The sequence below is a fragment of the Nicotiana tabacum genome, chromosome 21 (genome assembly GCF_000715075.1).
Source record: "Nicotiana tabacum cultivar K326 chromosome 21, ASM71507v2, whole genome shotgun sequence".
NCBI lineage: Eukaryota > Viridiplantae > Streptophyta > Magnoliopsida > Solanales > Solanaceae > Nicotiana > Nicotiana tabacum.
The window spans coordinates 83,258,347-83,279,929 of NC_134100.1; the positions used below are offsets into that span (position 1 = coordinate 83,258,347).

General features: G+C 37.9%; 2 protein-coding genes across 2 annotated transcripts; both read left to right on the forward strand.

The window, feature by feature from the left end:
* The first annotated feature begins 9,216 nt into the window (after positions 1–9,216).
* LOC107801181 (uncharacterized) lies at positions 9,217–12,294 on the forward strand. The gene is made up of 3 exons (XM_016624465.2): positions 9,217–10,304; positions 10,896–11,429; positions 11,802–12,294. Exons 1-3 carry the CDS (start codon positions 9,528–9,530, stop codon positions 11,913–11,915), a joined length of 1,425 nt encoding a protein of 474 aa, XP_016479951.2. The 5' UTR covers positions 9,217–9,527; the 3' UTR covers positions 11,916–12,294.
* Positions 12,295–15,587: 3,293 nt separating this feature from the next.
* On the forward strand, positions 15,588–16,495 carry LOC107801180 (antimicrobial ginkbilobin-2-like protein). The gene has a single exon (XM_016624464.2). The coding sequence runs from the start codon at positions 15,627–15,629 to the stop codon at positions 16,365–16,367; it is 741 nt and encodes a 246-aa protein (XP_016479950.1). The 5' UTR covers positions 15,588–15,626; the 3' UTR covers positions 16,368–16,495.
* Positions 16,496–21,583: the final 5,088 nt, after the last annotated feature.

Here is a 21,583-nt window from a genome sequence, read left to right on the forward strand (position 1 = left end):
CCGGCTGGATCGATGATGCCCTATGGGGCTCCGTCTCGAACTGAAAATATACCGGAGAGAAGTTCTGGTAGAGTCCCCGAACTATCGGATGTCGAAGACGCCTCTCATCGGAATCAACCGGCAGGGGTTACACTCGAAGAGCCCTTCGAACCCCGCCAAGCCGAGGGGAATGCTCCGAGTGAGTCACGTGGGGCAGCAACGATCGAGGACTCGCCTAGCTTTCCCGCTTTTTCCGCAGGGATGATTCGGGAAGCTCAAGCTCTGTGGGCCCTCGATCTAGGTAGGCCTCACGATGAAGAGGATCCATTTCGTGACCTGTTTACTGGTATCGAGGATGTTGCCGGTGCCGGTGATGAATCGGATCTTTTTCAGGGTTTGCGGTAGGCTTTGAACCCGGTGAGTCTTTTAAAAATCTTTTTGTTGGTATTGCCTTTATGTTCGTCTTTCGTTAACTTCGCTTCTTGTTACTTCGTAGGCTGCGGCGGTCCATCGAGAACAATGTTCTCGTTCCCAAAATGAGCTGCATCGATACGCGGCTGACCTGAAATGTGCTACCGATGAGAGGAACTCTCTCAAACTTTCCTTAAGGCAAAGAAATGAGGAAATAAAAGATCTTCGGGCCGAGCTGGCCAAGGCTTATCGAGACTAGAATGATTTGTCTGAGCAGGTAATGATGCTTTTGAAAACCTATAGGTTCGATACCAGAATGATAGCTAACATTTCGGTCTCACAGCTGCAGAAAAAAATCGAGATGATAGGGAAGCTGCGTGAGGAGGTCGATGTGATAAGGATGGAATCCTTGCGGTGGAAAGAAGGTATGGACCACTTTGCTGCAGAAAAAGAGACTACTCGAGCCCAGCTATCATCGTCTGAAACCCAACTTCAGAAAATGAAGAAAAAAGGCCTGGTTCAAGCAAGAAAAATTGAGGAGCTCGAGGTTCGATTGGCCTCAATACTCGCCAAGGACGAATTCGATGCTGAAACGGCAAAGACTTATGCGGATGCGCTCGTGACCGTCTATCGGGCTGATGCTGAAGCTGCCCAAGTTCAGGCAAGAGAGGCAGCCGAATCCGCCAATGGTCGGGCGCATTGGGTCGCCGAACTTGCTAAGTACCGATCGAGGAGAGAAACTCTCGAGGAGATTCATGCTCGTGGCTTCGATCTCACGGAAGAGATAAAAAGGGCAAAAGAACTCAAAGCTGATGCTGAAGCTCTGGTTTCCGATGATGATGACGATGACGATAGGAGCAAAAACGAATTCGAGAATGGGGGGAACCTGATAAAGAAGAGACCGCTCCCGTTTAAATATATATATATATTTGCTGTAGTCACCTATGTAGATAAATTTTGTGTATAGGCATATCTCTATGTATTAAACCACTTAATCAAACTTGAACCTCGTGGCCTCTGCAACCGAGCGAGCGTTTATTCAAACTTGGGGCAATGTAGCCCTTTAGACTTATTACTTGTCAACGATTCGATTTTGAAGAGAATATAGCCCATGGGCGTGACGCTCGAGCGAGTGTTTACTTGTGCTCGAATTGATGTAGCCCGTAGGCTATTTGGTTGAATGAGTGTTTGCTCGAACTCGAAATAAAAAATAGACCGTATGCTTGATCGAGTGAATGATTCGAACTCGAATTAATGCAGCCCGTAGGCTATTTGGTCGAGTGAGTGTTTGCTCGAACTCGAAATGAGAAATAGCCCGTAGGCTCGATCGAGTGAATGATTCGAACTCGAATTAATGCAGCCCGTAGGCTATTTGGTCAAGTGAGTATTGGTTCGAACTCGAAATGAAAAATAGTCCGTAGGTCTGGTCGAGTGAATGATTCGAACTCGAATTGATGCAGCCTGTAGGCTATTTGGTCGAGTGAGTGTTTGCTCGAACTCGAAATGAGAAATAGCCCATAGGCCTGGTCGAGTGAATGATTAGAACTCGAATTGATGCAGTCCGTAGGCTATTTGGTCGAGTGAGTGTTTGCTCGAACTCGAAATGAAAAATAGCCCGTAGGCCTAGTTGAGTGAATGATTCAAACTCGAATTGATGCAGCCCGTAGGCTATTTGGTCGAGTGAGTGTTTGCTCGAACTCAAAATGAAAATTAGCCCGGAGGCTTGATCGAGTGAATGATTCGAACTCGAATTAATGCAGCCCATAGGCTTAATTGGCCGAGTGAGTGTTTGCTCGAACTCAAAATGAGAAAATAGCCCGTAGGTTTAATGGTCGCATTATATCTTAATTCTTCGCATGTTATTACACGTCTGGGTTCAGGCCAATTTATACGAGCATGGCTCGTTTCGACCATTTGGCTCTTTACAGTTTTCCTATCGGGACCCTGTTGCTGTGAAGTAACTCTCTTACGGGGCCTCGGATATCATTATAAATGCTGCACGACCAGTGGTTGCCTCATTAAAAACCTTGCCGAAAAACCCATTTGGGATAAAATCGGTATAAGGAAAAAAGAGTGCAACGCGTACTTTCTGATGAGAGATCTGTCCCTTGTTCGGACTTCTGCAGGGGTCAGTTTTGAGATATAAACGAATATGGAAAGGTTGTACCTTAACATTAGTACTGTTTTAGATGTGATACATTCCAGTTGCTTGATAACTGTTTGCCGTTTATAACGCTATCCTGTACGACCCCTTTCCGATGTCCTCGAGTACCTGATATGGTCCTTCCCAATTCGGTCCTAGCTTCCCTTCATTCGGATTCCGGGTATTGATGGTAATTTTTCTCAACACTAAGTCCCCAGGCTTGAAATGGCGGAGCTTGGATCTTCGATTATAATACCTTTCGATTCGCTGCTTTTGGGCGGCCATTCGGACGAGGGCAGTTTCTCGCCTTTCGTCCGATAGTTCGAGGCTTGTGTTCATAGCCTCATTATTTGATTCTTCCGTCGAGAATTGAAATCTAGCACTGGGTTCACCAACCTCGACTGGTATCAATGCTTCAGATCCATATACTAAGGAGAACGGAGTCGCCCCCGTACTGGATTTTGATGTTGTCCGATATGCCCAAAGAACTTCAGGTAGGATTTCTCTCCATCTCCCTTTAGCATCGTTCAATCTCTTCTTTAAGTTTTGAATGACAGTTTTATTTGTTGATTCGGCCTGCCCGTTCCTACTGGGGTGGTACGGCGTCGACAGTATCCTTCTTATCTTGTGGTCTTCGAGGAATCTTGTTACTTTGCCGCCAATGAATTGCTTTCCATTGTCACATACTATTTCGGCGGGTATCCCGAACCGGCATATGATATGATCCCAAATAAAGTCTATAACTTCTTTCTCTCTTATTTTCTCGAATGCCTGTGCTTCAACCCATTTAAAAAAATAGTCAGTCATAAATAAAATGAATTTGGCTTTACATGGGGTCGATGGCAGAGGGCCGACGATATCCATTCCCCATTTCATGAAAGGCCATAGGGATAGGACCGAGTGGAGTTGTTCTCCGGGCTGGTGGATCATTGGTGCGAACCTTTGACATTTATCACATTTACGAACGAATTCCTTCGTATCTTTGCCCATATCGATCCAATAATACCCTGCTCTGATTATTTTTTGGGCTAATGTGTCGGCTCCAGAGTGATTCCCGCAAGTACCCTCATGCACTTCCCGTAGGACATAATCAACATCCCCCGGACCCAAGCATACCGCCAATGGTCTGTCGAACGTTCTTCGGTACAATGTTCCATCTGAAGCCAGAGTGAATCGAGCACCCTTGGTCCGTAGGGTTCTAGAGTTTTTAGGGTCCAATGGGAGTTTTTCGTTTTTCAAATATTCGATATACTTGTTTCTCCAATCCCAGGTTAAGCTTGTAGAATTTATTTTGGCGTGTCCTTCTTCGATTATCGATCTCGAAAGTTGAACTACATTCCCCGAGCCCGTATCATCTCCCTCGACCGATGACCCCAAATTCGCCAGTGCGTCGGCCTCATTATTCTGTTCCCGCGGCACATGTCGTAAAGTCCATTGTTTGAAATGGAGCAAAGTGATAAGCAGTTTATCTAAATACCTCTGCATTCTACCTTCTCGAACTTCAAAAGTTTTGTTTACTTGACTTACCACCAGCAAGGAGTCGCAGTTGGCTTCAATGATTTCTGCTCCCAAATTTCTAGCTAGCTCGAGACCTGCAATCATGGCTTCGTATTCGGCCTCATTGTTAGTCAACCTGATAGTTTTAATAGATTGTCTAATAATGCCACCCGTAGGTGGTTTCAAAACTATGCCCAGCCCGGACCCCTTTACGTTTGAAGCCCCGTCCGTAAAAAGGATCCATACCCCCGATGATGTACCTGATTTCAACAGTTCTTTTTTGGCTTCGGGTACGAGGGCTGGTGTGAAATCGGCCACGAAGTCTGCTAGGACTTGAGACTTGATGGCCGTGTGGGGTCGATATTCTATATCGTACCCACTGAGTTCGACGGCCCATTTGGCCAGTCGGCCTGATAACTCGGGTTTGTGCAAAATATTATGAAGCGGGTAAGTAGACAATACGCATATGGGGTGACATTGGAAGTATGGCCTTAATTTCCTTGAGGCGCTTATCAGTGCAAGCGCCAACCTTTCTAGGAGCGGATATCTAGTTTCCGCCTCTCCTAAAGTTTGACTTGTATAATAAATTGGGAATTGCGTACCTTGCTCTTCTCGAACTAGGACACCGCTTACGGCGACTTTCGATACTGCCAAGTACAAACAAAGTTTCTCATCGGTTTTTGGAGTGTGAAGCAGTGGTGCGCTTGATAGATATCGTTTTAGTCCTTCTAATGCTTGTTGGCACTCCGGGGTCCAAGAAAAGTCGTTCTTCTTTTTGAGTAGAGAAAAAAATTTATGACTTCGATCGGACGATCTCGATATGAATCGGCTTAGGGCGGCGATCCGACCCGTTAGTCTTTGCACGACCTTCACACTGTCTATGACGGTGATGTCTTCGACAGCCCTGATTTTATCGGGGTTAATCTCTATTTCCCGATGTGATACCATGAAGCCGAGGAACTTGCCCGAACCGACCCCGAAGGCACATTTTTCGGGGTTGAGCTTCATTTTGTATTCCCTCAGAATTTCGAACGTTTCCTGCAAATGAATTAAATGGTCCTCTGCGCGCAGGAATTTGACTAACATGTCATCAATATAAACCTCCATTGATTTTCCTATTTGTTCTTCGAATATTTTATTCACTAGGCGTTGGTAAGTGGCCTCTGCGTTTTTTAGCCTGAAGGGCATCACATTATAACAATACGTTCCATATTTGGTGACAAATGAGGTTTTTTCCTGGTCCTCCGGATTCATCTGTATTTGATTATACCCGGAATAGGCATCGAGAAAGTGAGGATCTCGTGGCCGGCCATGGCATCGATCATGCGATCGATGTTGGGCAACGGAAAAGAATCTTTGGGGCATGCTTTGTTCAAATCCTTATAGTCCACGCACATTCTAAGTTTGTCCCCTTTTTTAGGGACTACAACTACGGTTGCTAACCATTCGGGATATTTTACCTCCCGAATGGACCCTATTTTGAGAAGTTTGGTTACCTCGTCCTTTATGAAGGCGTTCTTTCTATCGGACTAGGGTCTTCTTTTTTGCTTCACCGGTCTGAACTTATGGTCCAAACTTAGCTGATGCATCGTTATGTCCGGCGGGATCCCTATTATATCTAAATGGGACCAGGCAAAATAATCGACGTTATTGATAAGAAATTGAACGAGTTTCTTCCTGAGTTCAGGGCACAACCCCGTTCCCAAGTATACCTTTTGCTCGGGCCGGCGCTCAATTAATATGACTTGCTCTAGCTCCTCGATCGTCGATTTTGTGGCATCGTAGTCATGAGGAATTAAGAAAGATCGAGGGACCCTTTGGTCCCCCTCCTCTTCGACTTTTTGGTCCGATGGCCGACACGAGAGCGGATGCGCCAACGCTGAAGTTATATTCTAATAATCGAGGTGCTTCTATAGGCTTGGCATATTTGTCGAAGCCGATCTTACTCATAAGCCTCCGAGAATTTTGTCCCCGATCAATTCTTTGACTGTTCCGAACTGCGATGCGTGTTGAACCGTTATTTACTTGATCGGTGACGTACGGTCGATATCGGTCTCTGTTTGACCTTTGCTCTTTGTCTATCTGCTTTTGATTGATAACTGCCCTGTTCTGATGAACAGGTCCGTACGGGGTCCCTGACTGATCATCCTCGACCCTAATTTTCGATTGATATCGGTTGTGCACATCTGCCCAAGTTACCGCCGGATACTCGATCAAATTTTGCTTCAGCCGATGTGATGCTGTCGAACTTAGCTCGTTCAACCCTTGGGTGAAAGCTTGTACGGCCCAGTCGTCGGTGACCGGGGGTAATTCCATGCGTTCCATTTGAAATCGGGATACGAATTCCCTCAGCATCTCTCCCTGCCTTTGCTTTACTTTGAAGAGGTCTGATTTTCTCGTTGCAACCTTTATGGCTCCAGCATGCGCTTTTACGAACGAATCTGCTAATATGGCAAAAAAATCGATGGAATTTGGTGGTAAATTGTGGTACCAAATCATAGCTCCTTTCGAGAGGGTCTCCCCGAACCTTTTCAATAACACGGATTCGATCTCATCATCTTCCAAATCGTTGCCTTTTATGGCACATGTGTAAGAGGTGACATGTTCGTTAGGATCGGTCGTACCGTTATATTTGGGAATTTCGGGCATACGGAACTTTTTGGGGATTGGCTTCGGTGTCGCACTCGATGGAAAAGGCTTTTGTATGAATTTTTTTGAATCAAGCCCTTTTACCATTGGTGGAGCCCCCGGGATTTGATCGACCCTGGCATTATACGTTTCCACCCTCTTGTCGTTGGCTTCGACTCGTTTTGTGAGTTCCTCGAGCAATTTAGTAATTCTGGGAGTAGTCCCCGATTCCTGCTCGTTAGATTTTACTATGGCAGGCTCTGTTCTGGGGGTGACCTCTCGAAGTAACCCTTGCCGGACCTCTCGAAATGGATTGGAAATCGGCCTGCTTTGTGCTTGAGTTTGGCTCTGTAGCCGAGCTATCGCTAATTACTAGGCTTGCAACATCTCGAAGATCATGCGTAAGCTGGCCCCGATCTCCTCTGGGTTTTGGGTGTCTTGGGCTACGGATCGAGCACCGCCCCGAATGCTTCTTTCTGGTTCGGAACGCTGGTTTACTTCCAAAGCAATTTGTGAATTGACATCTAGTGGTATTTCGGCTCGATTCTCGGGTAGTGCCAAGTTGTTGGTTTCATCTTGAAGGCCAGCTTCGTAATCGGTCGGTGAAGCCATTCAGTCGGTGGCTATTCGTAGCCGAACCTGAATTGAAGGTGTTTTCGGAAATAAGTGACCACTGTTATCCTCGGCCCCACAGTGGACGCCAAACTGTTTACCCAAAAAATGGATAGAGTTGAATTTATACGCAGTTCCGAAGATATGTGGTATAACTTAATACAGAATGCTAGGATAAATAAAAGGATGAATATAGATTGGAGAAAACGTAATCTAGGCGAATCAATTATGAACAGTGAATTTAGGATTTTACAAAATAGAATCAATCTTAGAAACTCGAAAGATCACTCTTTGCTTATAGAGGAAATAATATAGTTTATGATAGTCTAAGTCTCCAAAAAAGATGCCCTACAAGAATGATAAACAAGCCCTTTTATAGTGAAGGGGTTAGGCTACAAGTATAATAAAATAAACATTCAGTGGGAGACCCATGATAAATCAGCTTTTCCATAATTTCTGTCAAGATTCCCTCTAGTGGGATTACAACGGCTTTTGTCTGTGAGCTCGATCTTGCTTAGAATCCTCGATTTTGGTTCGAGCTTGATTTCTGCTCGAACTCGTGATCTTGGTTCGAGCCCGATCCTGGTTCGAGCCCTCGGATGGATTCCAGGTCGATGTAGGTTGGTTTTTGGATTATCAGCACGATAGATCTACCCGCGCCGTGGTTCGATTCTTGTTTGAGTTTGATTATGATATCGATCTCAACACGGACCGGCCTCCCCGGGCTCTAGGTTAGTTCGTGTCCCCCCTTCGGGATCTTACTTCGATATACCACCCTTCGAACCGTACCGGACATGCCAAGACTGAAATCCATTTCGACCGCATACAAAACGTTATATTATTATTCTTATGTACTTGATATTATATTTTATACCATCATTGTATAAAATACTATGTACTAGGTTTAATACTTCATACCATGATTATTTTTGTTTATACGTGTAACCAAATTGCCCTTAACTTTTCTATTATTGTTGTTTATTTATGCACATGTCCTATTTGCAGCTGCTAACCGGGAACCTCTAGCCGTCCAAAGGGAGGGCCACCTCCCACCTCTCACCTCTCACCTAACTTTTGGACAACCGAAACCCCCTTCCACGTATTGTTACCTAATGTCATCATCATTGAATAGCATTCGATCAAAATATTTTTTTTGTGTTTGATATTTATATTGAAATTCGATTATGTGCAAATTTACGGCAAAGTAAATACTTTTAAAAAAATAATAATTTCATATTCATAACTCAAATTTAACATTATTAATTAAGAAAAAAAAAATAATGTTTATCTGTGGTGGTCAAAATTCTTTTGACTTTTAGTCAGCTTTCAGCATTAGATTAATCGACTCATACGGCCACTTGCACACCTCTAATAGGGAAAAAAAAGAGGTAGAAAAGGGGTGTGATAGTCACTTTTTAATATAGTATTTAATTTTTATTCAATATTTTTAATTTTGAGCAAAAATCGTTACTACTTTATTAAAATTAATACGAAAGTATATTTTTATTATTTTTTCATGAGTGTTGTGTAAATATTAAGGACATGATATCCTTAACATTTATACTGCACATATAAAGTTAAGGACAAGATGTCCTAAAGTTTAACAACGGAAGGTGCAAATACATGACACTTTGTCCTTAATATTTACACAACATTCATGAAGTTAAGGACAACATGTCCTTAATATTTAGACATCACACATGTCTAACACATGGGTATTTTCATCCGGACGGATAAAAATTTATTAAGTACTAGCTAAAGAATAAATATATTTTAAATAATGGCTAATGAGTAAAAAAATTTCTAATTAGTGACTAATTTCCCCGAAAAAAATATAATCCAATGCAATATTACGAATTTACGCAAGTTCCGAAAAAGACTATTTTGGAGAGGTGTAATATATTCAGGTTATCTTATTACAAGCATTGACTGATTCCATGTCTCCTACCAACAAAAATATATAGTATAAGAAAAGGGAAGTGCTATATTTAAAGTAACCTGTCATTCTTATCTCTCTAATCTCTTTTTTGTGCTCAAAATCGATTCTTTATTTCTTGTAACTTCGTAATCTATTAACATGTGGAGATGCTACTGAGATTTCGAGACATAAAATTCTATATTCCTACTTTGCCTTGGGCGTAGATTGCGGTGGTCTAAAAAGGTACTCCATCTTCAAAACCTACTAACTTTTATTCATATTCCATTCCAATAACAGTAAATCCCTTCTAAAACCCCTTCATTCCTCACCCAAAAAAAAATGAAAAACATTCAAGTACCAAGCAAAATCCCATCTTGCCATAGCATCAAAAATCTTATTCTAGTCTCTTGTTTTATTTGCATAATCTATTTTCTATATCCCATAATTCTTGCCCCAAATTATACTAATTCTCTTCATACCTCAGTTTCATCACAAGAACATGATTTATCATCACCAACCACACTTCAACATGTTGTTTTTGGTATTGCCTCAAATGAGAAATCATGGTCTAAGAGAAAAGAACTTGTTAAACTATGGTACAAATCAAATGAAATGAAGGGTTGTGTGTTTCTTGAAAAAATGCCTAATAGTAGTACAAATGATTCTCTTTTGCTCCCTCCAATTTGCATTTCTGAGGATATTTCAAGATTCCCATATACAAATAAAGGTGGGAATCCTTCGGCTATTAGAGTGGCACGTGTGGTCTCAGAGACAGTAGCACTTAACCATTCAAATGTTAGGTGGTTTGTTTTTGGAGATGATGACACAATTTTTTTCCCAGAAAATTTGGTGAAAACATTATCTAAATATGACCATGGACTTTGGTATTATATTGGGTCAAATTCAGAAAGTTTTATACAGAACAAGTTTTTCTCCTTTGAAATGGCTTTTGGTGGTGCTGGTTTTGCTATAAGTTATCCGCTGGCAAAAGTTTTGGCTAAAGTATTTGATTCATGTATAGAGAGATATCCACACCTTTATGGAAGTGATGGTAGAATTCATGCTTGTTTGACAGAGCTTGGTGTTACTTTAACACATGAGCCCGGTTTCCATCAGGTAAATCTTCTCCTTTTTTTTTTTTGCTATTCTAAATTGGAAAAAATAGATCTGGTAGCCGTCTCGCATACAAATAGGTCCTTGTGGTCCGATCCTTCCCGACATCCGATCCTTCCCGACATCGCGCATGGCAGGAGCTTAGTGGGCACCGGACTCCCTATTTGTAAATTGAAAAAAAGTCAAATTTACCCTTTACTATATACTATACGAAATATCTTAATTTCCCTAGTTGCATAATGGAACTATCCATATCTTGCTGTTAGCTAATCGTGCGTATTTGCCCGTGATTTTGGTGAAGTCACAATACTTCAAGCGGCTAAATTTACCACTCTACTTTTGGTTATGGTTTTAAAAAATTTCTCCTATTATATTTCGATTAGGAGCTTAGTTAAGGTAAAGGACAAATACAAGACAATTTGCTAACAACAAGAATATGAATGACTCAAAAGTACAATAGAGGTAAAATTAAGATGCTTGGTATAGTGGAGAGTATTTTTGACTTTACTACATTGTAAATTTAGAATTTTGGTAGATGGAAGGTGAAGTTGACACCAATTTTCTTGTTCTGTTTGTGTGAAATTGAATGACTAGATGGATTTTCATGGAAATGTGTTTGGATTATTGGCTGCACATTCCATTAGACCTTTGGTATCTCTGCATCATATGGAGATAATTGATCCCATATTCCCTAATATGACAAGAATGAAGGCACTGGAGCATTTGTACCAGGCTGCAAGTTTCGATCCTCAACGAATTTTGCAGCAAACAGTATGTTATGATCGTCGATTTTCTTGGACAGTGTCAGTGTCTTGGGGATATGCTGTTCAAGTTTTTGCACATAATGTGTTTTTGCCGGATGCTCAGCGTGTACAAGAGAGTTACTTTCCCTGGAAAAAGAATGCTTATGGTACACTATATGAATATAATACAAGGAAATTTGAGTCTGATCCATGTAAAAAGCAGATTGTTTATTTCTTGGACAATGTATCTTCAAGCATGGATGAAATCAAGACCATTTACAAGAAGAAAACTACCTCCGAGAATTGCACATTCGGCAAGAATTCACCTCGAAAACTAGAAGAAATCAGAGTTTTTTCGCACAAGTTGGACCTTGACACAAATCAGGTATATTTTTCTCTAGCTTTTGAATTCAATTCAGGCCGATTCTTAGCCTATAATCAGTGGTGGAGCCAGAAATTCTAACAAGTGAATTAAAAATATACAAGAATATTGCACATGTAATTCAAATTTGCAATCTAGAGCAATTCTTGAGCCTGCTTTATCACTGAACTAGAAGCTTCCCTTACGTCAAGTGGATTCAACAATTCACACACACACACACATAACTTTTTTTGTTTTTACCTTATTTGTGTATGAGAATTTTTCGATAAAGTGGATTCAGTTGAACCCCTTGTACATGTAACTCCGCCCCTTTCCTATAATTAGGACTCTTCTATGTTTAAATTATTTTAACATTTTGTTCAATGATACATGCAGTTGCTAGCACCAAGAAGACATTGTTGTGATGTATTGCCTTCTACATCTGGTAAAGTGATGGAAATGGGAATAAGAGAATGCAAAGAAGATGAACTTATTTACATGCACAAGTAGTGCTCTATCTTCCTCTACATTCAGCATTGCAGAAGGAATTCCGCTCACCGCGAAATTTGTATCTGAAAGAACCACTTAGTTGTGATTTTTTTCAATGGCAAATCGGTGACTGAAAGAAAGTTTGGAGCACAAGAAAGTTTTATACCGATCCAGCAACATGCCTCTGTATTTTTTGAAGGCTAATTTGCTTTTTGAGCGGAGAAGTTCAATTTCATTGCTTGTGACTAAATTTAGCTGCAGAAGATACAGAGGGAGTTCAGAGTTAGTTCAATGGGGAAGTCTTCGTTTTCAGAATTGCTATTGTACATGTGTTTGCTATGTTTAGATATATACTTAAAAGAATCTCAAATTTGACTGGAACTTGTTCAAGATTTTCTTAGTGTGTGTATAATCATGATTACATAAAGAGAGTGAAACATTATTATGGCATAGCCAAGTAAGGCTTATGATTAATTTTTTGAGCTCTGACTCTGTGCCAACAATTATACAAAGTCTGCAACCTGGATTTGTGCATGTGTTAAACGTAATAAGAATTTCGAATAGATTTTACAATATCAGAAACTTCTTGCTTTACTTCAAGACCGGTTGTGAGTGCAGGGTTGGTTTTATCATTCCGAATAGAAAATGAAAGTAATTGATAGTGAAAGATCAGATCCGCTACACTATTCAAGAATCTTCGAATCTATGCTTATTTTCAGCTCCATGATTTCGTTTATTGCTATGACTTTAAAAGGGCTAATACGGGCTTAGCTTGTCTTTTATCTTATCGTTTTGTCCTAGGGAGGAGGGAATTCCAGAAATAAGGGTAGAAACATATTCAAGGAATGTAAAGCTAACTCTAAAAATTGAATATTACTTCACCTCAAAGATTTTTTATTAAGAAGTAAAATATTACAGTAGGATTTTTGGGTGATTGAGTTTTTAGAGTACCTTTTATTCATTATCTGGAAAAATAGCCACAGTTTCAAAAGTAATCGAAATTTAGCCACTTTTCATGTAAAGATAAATCTGAACGAAAATACTATTCAAAATTTGGAAAATATTCCAACATAATATATTGGTCCAGCATAATATGCTGGAAGTTTATACACAGGTGATCCAATCCCCAGTATATTATGCTTGAACTTTCCATGTTGGAGTTTCAGCATAATATGCTGGAAGTTCATACACAGGTGCACCAATCTCCAGTGTATTATGCTGGAACTTTTCGTGTTGCAGCAAAGTAGTAGCTATTTTTCAATGACTTTACAAACGCTGGCTATTTTTCAATTACCAGCTCGAAAACTGGCTAGGCCGTGCTATTTTCACTGCACTTAATGATCTCAAAATGGTTTTGCAAATTATGTGGGCCTATTGGGCCGAGAAAACGAACTGATCTTCTTAGCATGGGCTACTCGTTTCTACTCACAATGGACAGAATTGGGCTTGGACCGTGCTCGTCGCACTTATCAACTTCGTTACTTTCGTGTACTCATCAAACGTCAGTCCTTTCGGAGGTTCCTTAGGGACCGATCACTTGCGTAGATTGTGTGAATTATTATGTACTCAAATAAAAAAAATGAATTTGGATTAAATTTGATTGATCGAATACAAGGTGCTCATTATTGGTGTGTTTGGTTTTAAGAAAAAAAATATTTTCTAAAGAAACAAGTCATTTTCTGACGACCAAATATCAAAAAGTATTTTTCTTGTCTTATTTAAAAAGTGGAAGGATGACTTCGCTCGCTTAGCTTCTGTTTTTTTCCCGTTAGTCCATTGGACATAGTTTCTAAAGTTTAAAGAATATCGGATAGTGAAAAAATGTTTCTTCTAGAACATGTTTTCCGAAAAAGATATTTTTCATACCAAACACACCTATAAGCACACATGATTTTTGTTCCACGTGATTTTTTAGTATTTTCACTCTTTATTTTTTGTTCCACATGATTTTTTATGGAGTACTAGTACTAGTTAAACAACTTATTTGAAAACTTTCTTTTAAGAGTCTTTTCTGCACTAAAAATTAATTTCGGCCAAGTGTAATTCAAACCATCTGTTTCCGTGTAATAAAACATATTACTGTATAGTTTACTTAGAAGCCGCCTATAAAAAGATGAGGAAGGACAACTTCAAAATGAGATAATAAAGAGAATATTAGATCATAAGCACCAAAACTATTCTAGAAGCCATCAATGTCAAAGTGGACCATTTTATTATATTCAACGTTTTACGCTCAAAGAAATTCAAACTCCATAGCGCACTAAGTCTTAGCGCACAGTTATTGGTCATCCCATCCGTTAAATATTCACGGCAAATGATGCAATATATAACTTAGGTAATGTGACCTTAGGTAATTCTTAACCATATACTCTCCTTTTCAATTTAGACAAGTTAGTTTAATTCGCCACGGAGTTTAAGAAAAGAAAAAAAAACTTTTGAAACTTATGGTCTTAACAGTTTAAGAGGTAAAAGTTTTGTGAGCCATGATATTTGTGTGGTTACAAAAGATTCTTATTAAGGGTAAAATAGGTAAAATGAAGAGTTTAAAGTTGAATTATTTCTAAATTTAAAAATTTGTAATTTATTTTGGAATATACTAAAAAGGAAAGTACCTCGTCTAATTTGAAACGGTACTGAGTATAACTTATGATGCAATCAAAACGGGAGTTACTTTATGAATAGTTAACTATATTGTGAAAGAGCACTTAGGGGAATCTTTAGAGATAGATATAGTTAAATTTAAGCCATTGAGTGCAAAATACTATCATGCGCACTATTTCTCCGTGATAGTGAATGTAAACTCAATATAAATGTAAATCTTTCTAAAACAAATTTAGCTATAGTGTATAAATGTGTATATAGTTCGAGTTAAAACCAGGGGTTGTCTTGATTTTTTCCCCATAAATGGTTATCCTATTCAGTGGCAGATTTACGCTTTGAGGTATGGGTGCCGGGCACCCATTGGCTTTGGCCAAATACATGGATAATACTTAAAAATTTAAATAATTGACCATGAGCACCCGATCATGTTTGACCACCGTAAATTTATGCTAAAATCAACAAAACACCCACGACTTATAAATCCTGGATCCGTCATTGATCCTAATTCTTGAAGGAGGGGCATCATATTTACCATAATTGATTTTTCCTTTTACGAAAAGGAAAATATAATTCTTCTTTTCTTGGAGAAAAATGTTTCAGACTTTTATAAATTGAGGATCTTTCCTTTTCATTCAACAATATCCACAATGTAGCCATATTTGAGAGTCTTGTTTAGGGGGAGAATATCGGGACAAGTGTTAGTCTGTCACTTGTATTTGACTCTTTGTGAGGTTGTTCTCTCGATATTTTATACTATCTTTTATATAGTGAATTGTTAATCTCCGCTTGTGGACGTAAGTTAATTGATTGAACCACATTAAATGTTTGTCAACTAGATGTACCTAGATATACCCTCTTTGAGAATACATAGTCATGCAAATTTTATATTTAATGATTTTTTCTAACTGCATACTGTTCAAAACTCCGCTTAGAAGAAAAGCAGGCCAAAGAGGAAATAGTCAACCTCTCCCGCCCAAAACAAATAAACATACAACAGATGTAAAAAGTGAAAAAGCAAGAAAAAGTCAGCCAATGAATGGCCCATTTTCCCTAGTTGCAAATTGCAAGCTAGCTAGTATATAAAATGGTGTACTATATGAAGTTTTATACCATCTCATATTCCCTAAAAAAATGGCTTCCTCAAAAATAATCTCTTCTCTATTCTTCCTATTACATATTGCAATTCTTGCACAAACAGTGATTTCCACAGATCCACTCTTCCATTTTTGTTCAAAATCTGGAAACTTCACAGCCAACAGTTACTATGCAAAAAACTTGAAAAATCTCTTAGGTGATCTTTACTTAAAAACACCCCCAACAGGGTTCTCAACTAGCTCAATCGGGCAAACTCCCGATCAAACTTATGGACTTTCTCTATGTCGCGGCGATGTTTCAAGCACTAATTGTAAGTCCTGTGTAGTAGATGCAAGTGAAGAACTTGGTAAACGTTGTCCTTACGATAAAGAAGCGATCATATGGTACGATAATTGCCTTCTTAAATATTCGTACAATGATTTTCTAGGAAAAATTGATAATACGTACAAGTTTTACATGTGGAATGTTCGTGTTGTGAATAAGCCAGAATCTTTTAATGCAAAGACTAAAGAATTGTTGGGAAGTTTAGTTGAAACGGCTTATAAAAAGCAGAATTTATATGCAAGTGGAGATATGGAGCTAATTGGAGATCAGTATGAGAAATTGTATGGATTGGTTCAATGCACAAGGGATCTTTCTAGTGAAGACTGTAAAAAATGTCTCGAGGGTATTATTACTGAAATTCCAAGTTGTTGTGATGGAAAAGAAGGTGGAAGAGTTGTCGGGGGAAGTTGTAACTTTAGATATGAAATCTATCCTTTTGTTAATACTAATTAAGTAAAAGATGTAACAATATATAAATTAAGATATGGTCACAAATTGATATTGTAATATGCTACATATGAAGGATCCAGTTAATACATATATTCTTATAGTTTTAAATATATAAATTTTATTTTAATAAATTTAAACATTTTATGTTCAAATTTACACCATAAATAAAATAATTTGACTTATGTACTTTCAATCGTTTCGCATAAGGTAGGACGGCGGGAATAACATTTATATTACTCCTACAACTTATTATAATGACAGAACTTCAGCCGGCATCACACTGAGTCTCTGCGAACATTTATCGGTCAACTAATCCATTAAATTCTAAAGGCAAATGATCTCTCTCTAGTTTTAATTTTGATTCTTTTATCTGATCCAATTCTTAACAACTTATAAGTTAAAACTTACTGTATGATGTAATCAAAATGGGAATTACTTTACGAATAATTGATGATAATGCGAAGAGCACTTGGGAGAAATTAATAGTTAGTCTTAGAGAAATTATAATATTAACTATCTCTTTGCGACAATGAATGCAGATTTATTATAATGTATATCTTTCTCAAAATTTTCAATTGTATGTGTATATATTCTTTTGAATTAAATACGGTTGATAATGCACCTGCACTTGCTGTTGACAAACCATATCCGCTTGCTGTAGACAAATCAGTGAGAATATCATATGGACAGAATTTTCTTCGTTATATTTATCCATGCAATAAGATGACTTGCTTGAAGTATTACTCTAAAATTTATGTGGAGTGTGATATCTTTACAGCCAAATTTAACCTCAAAAGTTGACTAATTACCGAAAAGCTATAAGAAGACAAATTATCCAAATCCAATTAATAGCATGTTTGGCCAGTTTTTTTTTTTTTGGGGGCTAAAAGTATTTTTTTATTTGGCCAAGTTTTTAGAAGGAAAAAAAGTACTTTCGAGAAGAAGCATAATCAGTTTTTGAGAAGCTGAAAAAAGTAGCCTGTCTAAAAGCACTTTTTTTTAGAACAACTTTTGAGAAAAATATACTTAGAAATCGTTTTTAAAAGCTTGGTCAAATACTAATTGTCACACCTCCTTTTTTCCGAGGGGATAAGGAGTTTTTCCAATTAAAGTGACAATAATCGAAATAGAATTATTTATTTAATTTCAGAATCGCTACTTGGGATAATTATATGGTGTCCCAAGTCACCGATTTATTTTAGAATCCCAAATCGAGAAAATTAACTCTTATTTATGGTCTGCGAACACAGAAGACCGGGTAAGAAATTCTGTTAACCCGAGAGAAGGTGTGAGGTACTCCCGCGTTCCGTGGTTTTATCACTGTCGCTCAACTATTAATAATTGGCCTAATTATCTTATTTATTACATATCTAAAATCTTATGTGCATTTTTAAACTTTCTAGCCGCTTTTAATTATTTATGGAGTTTGTTTGAACAAGTCACGATGTCGTGCACTCGTTTGTTTTTATACATATTGCGAACCGCGTCACGGAAACCGTACCCACGATCTACAACATGTTAATTTTATTATTATTTGTTTGAAGTTGTGGTCAAGTCGCGTGAAATGCGCAATCGAGTTAGGATTTACGTATCGTGACCATGCCACGGGAATCGTACCCATGGCCACGATGATTTATTAATCGCGCCTAAAGCAAACTACGATGTTCATGAATTATTTTTCCTAAACTACTTTGAGACTGTTGTGAAAGCCATGATTTATGGAAATAATTGTTGGAATTAAAACTGATTCATTCATAATGACTAAAACTAGGTACAAATTAATTTCAAGTCAAAAGTTCCAAGTTTCTCAACTCACTGAATCATTATCGGAAAAGAGACATCCACCATATGGTTACGCTGATTCCAAAAACAATTTAGATAAAATCAAATACTGCATTCTATCTCGCGAGCACCTAATTTTTTTAACATTCTTTAGATTTCTTATCATCTTTTAGTGTTTAAATATTTGTTAAGTTTATTCTTAATATTTTAGCCTTTATTTTAATTTTTAGTAGGTTTATGTGATAAATACAAAAAGAATCTCATTTTAGACAATAGTTGTGTTTTATTTGCAAAAGAAAATAAATTCACAAAAAATACTTTTTTTCTTCTAATTTTGGTAAGACTAGCAATTTTATAATTTTTTCCTTAATAGTTTCTTATATTTTTCTAATTTTAATATTAGTGTAGTATTTTTAATTTTAGATTATGTTTTTTTAAAAAAAAGAGAGCCAATGAAGAATTGCTAAATGCAAAAAAAATTCCATTTTATCTCTAGTAACTAACTCCCACTCACTCACTTTCTTGGCAAATTATAATACACACCACATCCACAATATTGTTATTCTTTGGAATTGGCATCCAAGACAAATACACGCACAAAAGGCGCACACACACATTGGCACTTCCATTCAGCTATATAATACACACGAGGAGAGCCGGAAAAAAAAAGGAGAGGAAAAAGAGATTTGGAAAAGAAAGGAACAAAATTGGGGCTGCTGCCTTCTCTTATTCTTCATGATTTATAACCCATAAATTTGATCTTCCTTCCCTTGGCTTTAGCCGTTAACGGAGCATTTCTTCCTCCATACAAGGACCTCTGTTTTCCTCCATTAAAATGCACCAAATTTCTTCCATTAACACCACTTAAATGCACTTCTAAAGCCCCAAAAAATACAGCAATTAATAGCCTCTTTTTCCACCAAAAAATAGCCCGAATATCAACACCTAACCCAACTGAAAAATCTCTCAAAAATTAGGTCTAAAACCCAGCAAAAAGCAGCTCTGTTTTTCAGCCGAAACTCAGCAAAATCAGCCATGAAAATCAGTTAGGGGTGTTCAAAATCGAACCGAAACCGAAAACCGAATCGAAACCGAAGCTTAATGGCTTATTGGTATCGGGTTAACGGTTTAATGGATGGGGAACGGATTGAAATTTTTTTATTAACGACTTATCGGTTTGGGGGCGGATTATTCAATTTTCTTAACGGATAATCCGTTAACCCGTTAAGAATATATATATATATATATATATATATATATATATATATATATATATATATATATATAAATTTATTTTTATCCATATATATATTAAATATCAAAAACTCTTCCACTTCTTCCAGCTATTTGCTTAGCTTATTCTCCCACCCTACTATAAGATTGTTTAAGCTGTTGTCTATGGTTCACCTCTGCTTTTGTTTTTTAAAACTAATGCCTGCTGTCTATGTTTAATAGAAGAACATCACTGTTGTTGCCATAACTTTTATCCCACAATATTGACAATAGTACTGTCTTGAATTATGTTCTGGGAAAATAGCGCATCTGCGTTTCCTGTAAATTGTTTACTACTTATAATCCATCCCTATTTCTATACATAACTGCCTTTTGCTCGGTGTTGTTTGTATGGTTAATGATATAGCGTGAAATGTCTGGTTGAGAGTTTAAGTTAGAAATTTGAAGTTGTTGTTTGAACTTTGAAGCTGCATAAATTCAAGCTCTGTTAGGCGTTAGCTACAGGCCAAACATTTCTGTGTATTCTGCTCACTTATGGATTAATCATTTTGAAATATGTATCCTTAACTCACTTTGAATATAGACTGGAATTTCCTATTCTGAATTTGTATGCTAGGCGTTAACAGACATATGTATGTCTGGACTCATGTAATGTAGTCTGCTTTGGGATTTAATGGTAGGCGTTAACATACATGTATGTCTGGACTCATATGTAGTCTGCTTTGGGATGTAATCTAGCCTACAATGTGTTCTACTTTTTTCACTCTACAACACATGACACACTACATCATTCTTATGTAGGCGTTAGCATACATGTTTGTCGGGACTCAATGTGTAATTTTCTATTATGAATTTGTATGCTAGGCGGTCAACAAACAATTAATGCAAGCAATATAGATTTAATTAGGCCGATAAACCGCCCGATAACCGCCCGATAAGAGCTAAACCGATACCAATCCGTCCGATATCTTATCGGGTGGCTAACGGATTAATACATTTAAAAGTCGATAACCGTTAAGCCAAACCGTTAAGAGTAATTAACCGCCCAATCCGCCCGATAAGCAGCCCTAAAATAAGTAGTGAAACCAGCTGAAAACCAGTCCAAACAACCACTAAAAGCTCCCATCAACACCACACTTAAACTAGCTAAAACAACATTGTTTCACGCCATAACCCATCCCAGAACATCTCACACAAACACGCCCATAGGTTCTCGAAACAATAAGGTTTTCCATCGAATTTGTCGTCGAGAAGCTCTCGTTCGAGGTTTCGGTCTAAAGTCGATTTTGGGTCTAGGATCTGTGATGAGTAGTCGTTGTATGAATTTTGCTGGAAACTTTGTTCAATGGAAAATCGTTGCTTCAGTTGAGGTCCATTCTAAATTTTCTTTACTGTGGATTAGTTGAATATTATGTTTGTTTGCTTCTGATAAATCATTTAATTGCTTTATTTTAGTTAAAAATCTTGAATGCTTGTTTGAATTGTTGAACTATATGAAGCCATGAAATGTGATACTCTCATTAGTGTCAGTGGGCATTAATTGTTAGCTACTGGGTTTGGGCTCAGGATAAATAGAATGGATATGGTTTTTTTTTTTTTTTGAAATTTGTGTTATGGGCTTTCAATGCCAAATTTGTGATTTAGCTAGCATTTGGTCATAGATTCCCAAATTTATTCTGAAAAATATGATTTGAGTGAAGTTTGATTTGAAGATGAAAATGTGTTTCGACATCTGTTTTGAGTGAAGTATGGTTTGAAAAAACATGAAACATGACTTATACCCATAAGTTCTAAAAACTATCATAAATACCCAACAGTACCATTATCAATAACATTCATTATAATATCGCAAACCATAGTCCTGAACATAAATAAATTTGATACAAAATTATCATTTTTATAATGAACTACATGATACACTATCAGATGACCGAGAAGACGAAGCAATATCGTTACAAAATAATAAATGGTGGGCTCTTTTATAAAATATAAAAATTTGGGGCAATTTTAAAAAAATATAATAGTGATATTTTGGCCCAAAACTAACTATTGAACTGGTTTTGGGATTTGGGATTTGAGATTTGGGATTTGGCCAAAATATAGGCAAAATCTATGGCCAAACATGTGTTTGCCAAATAGAACACAAGTTTATTTTAGTAAAATCTATGGCCAAACGGGTTCTTAATTGCTTCAAGTTGAGTAGG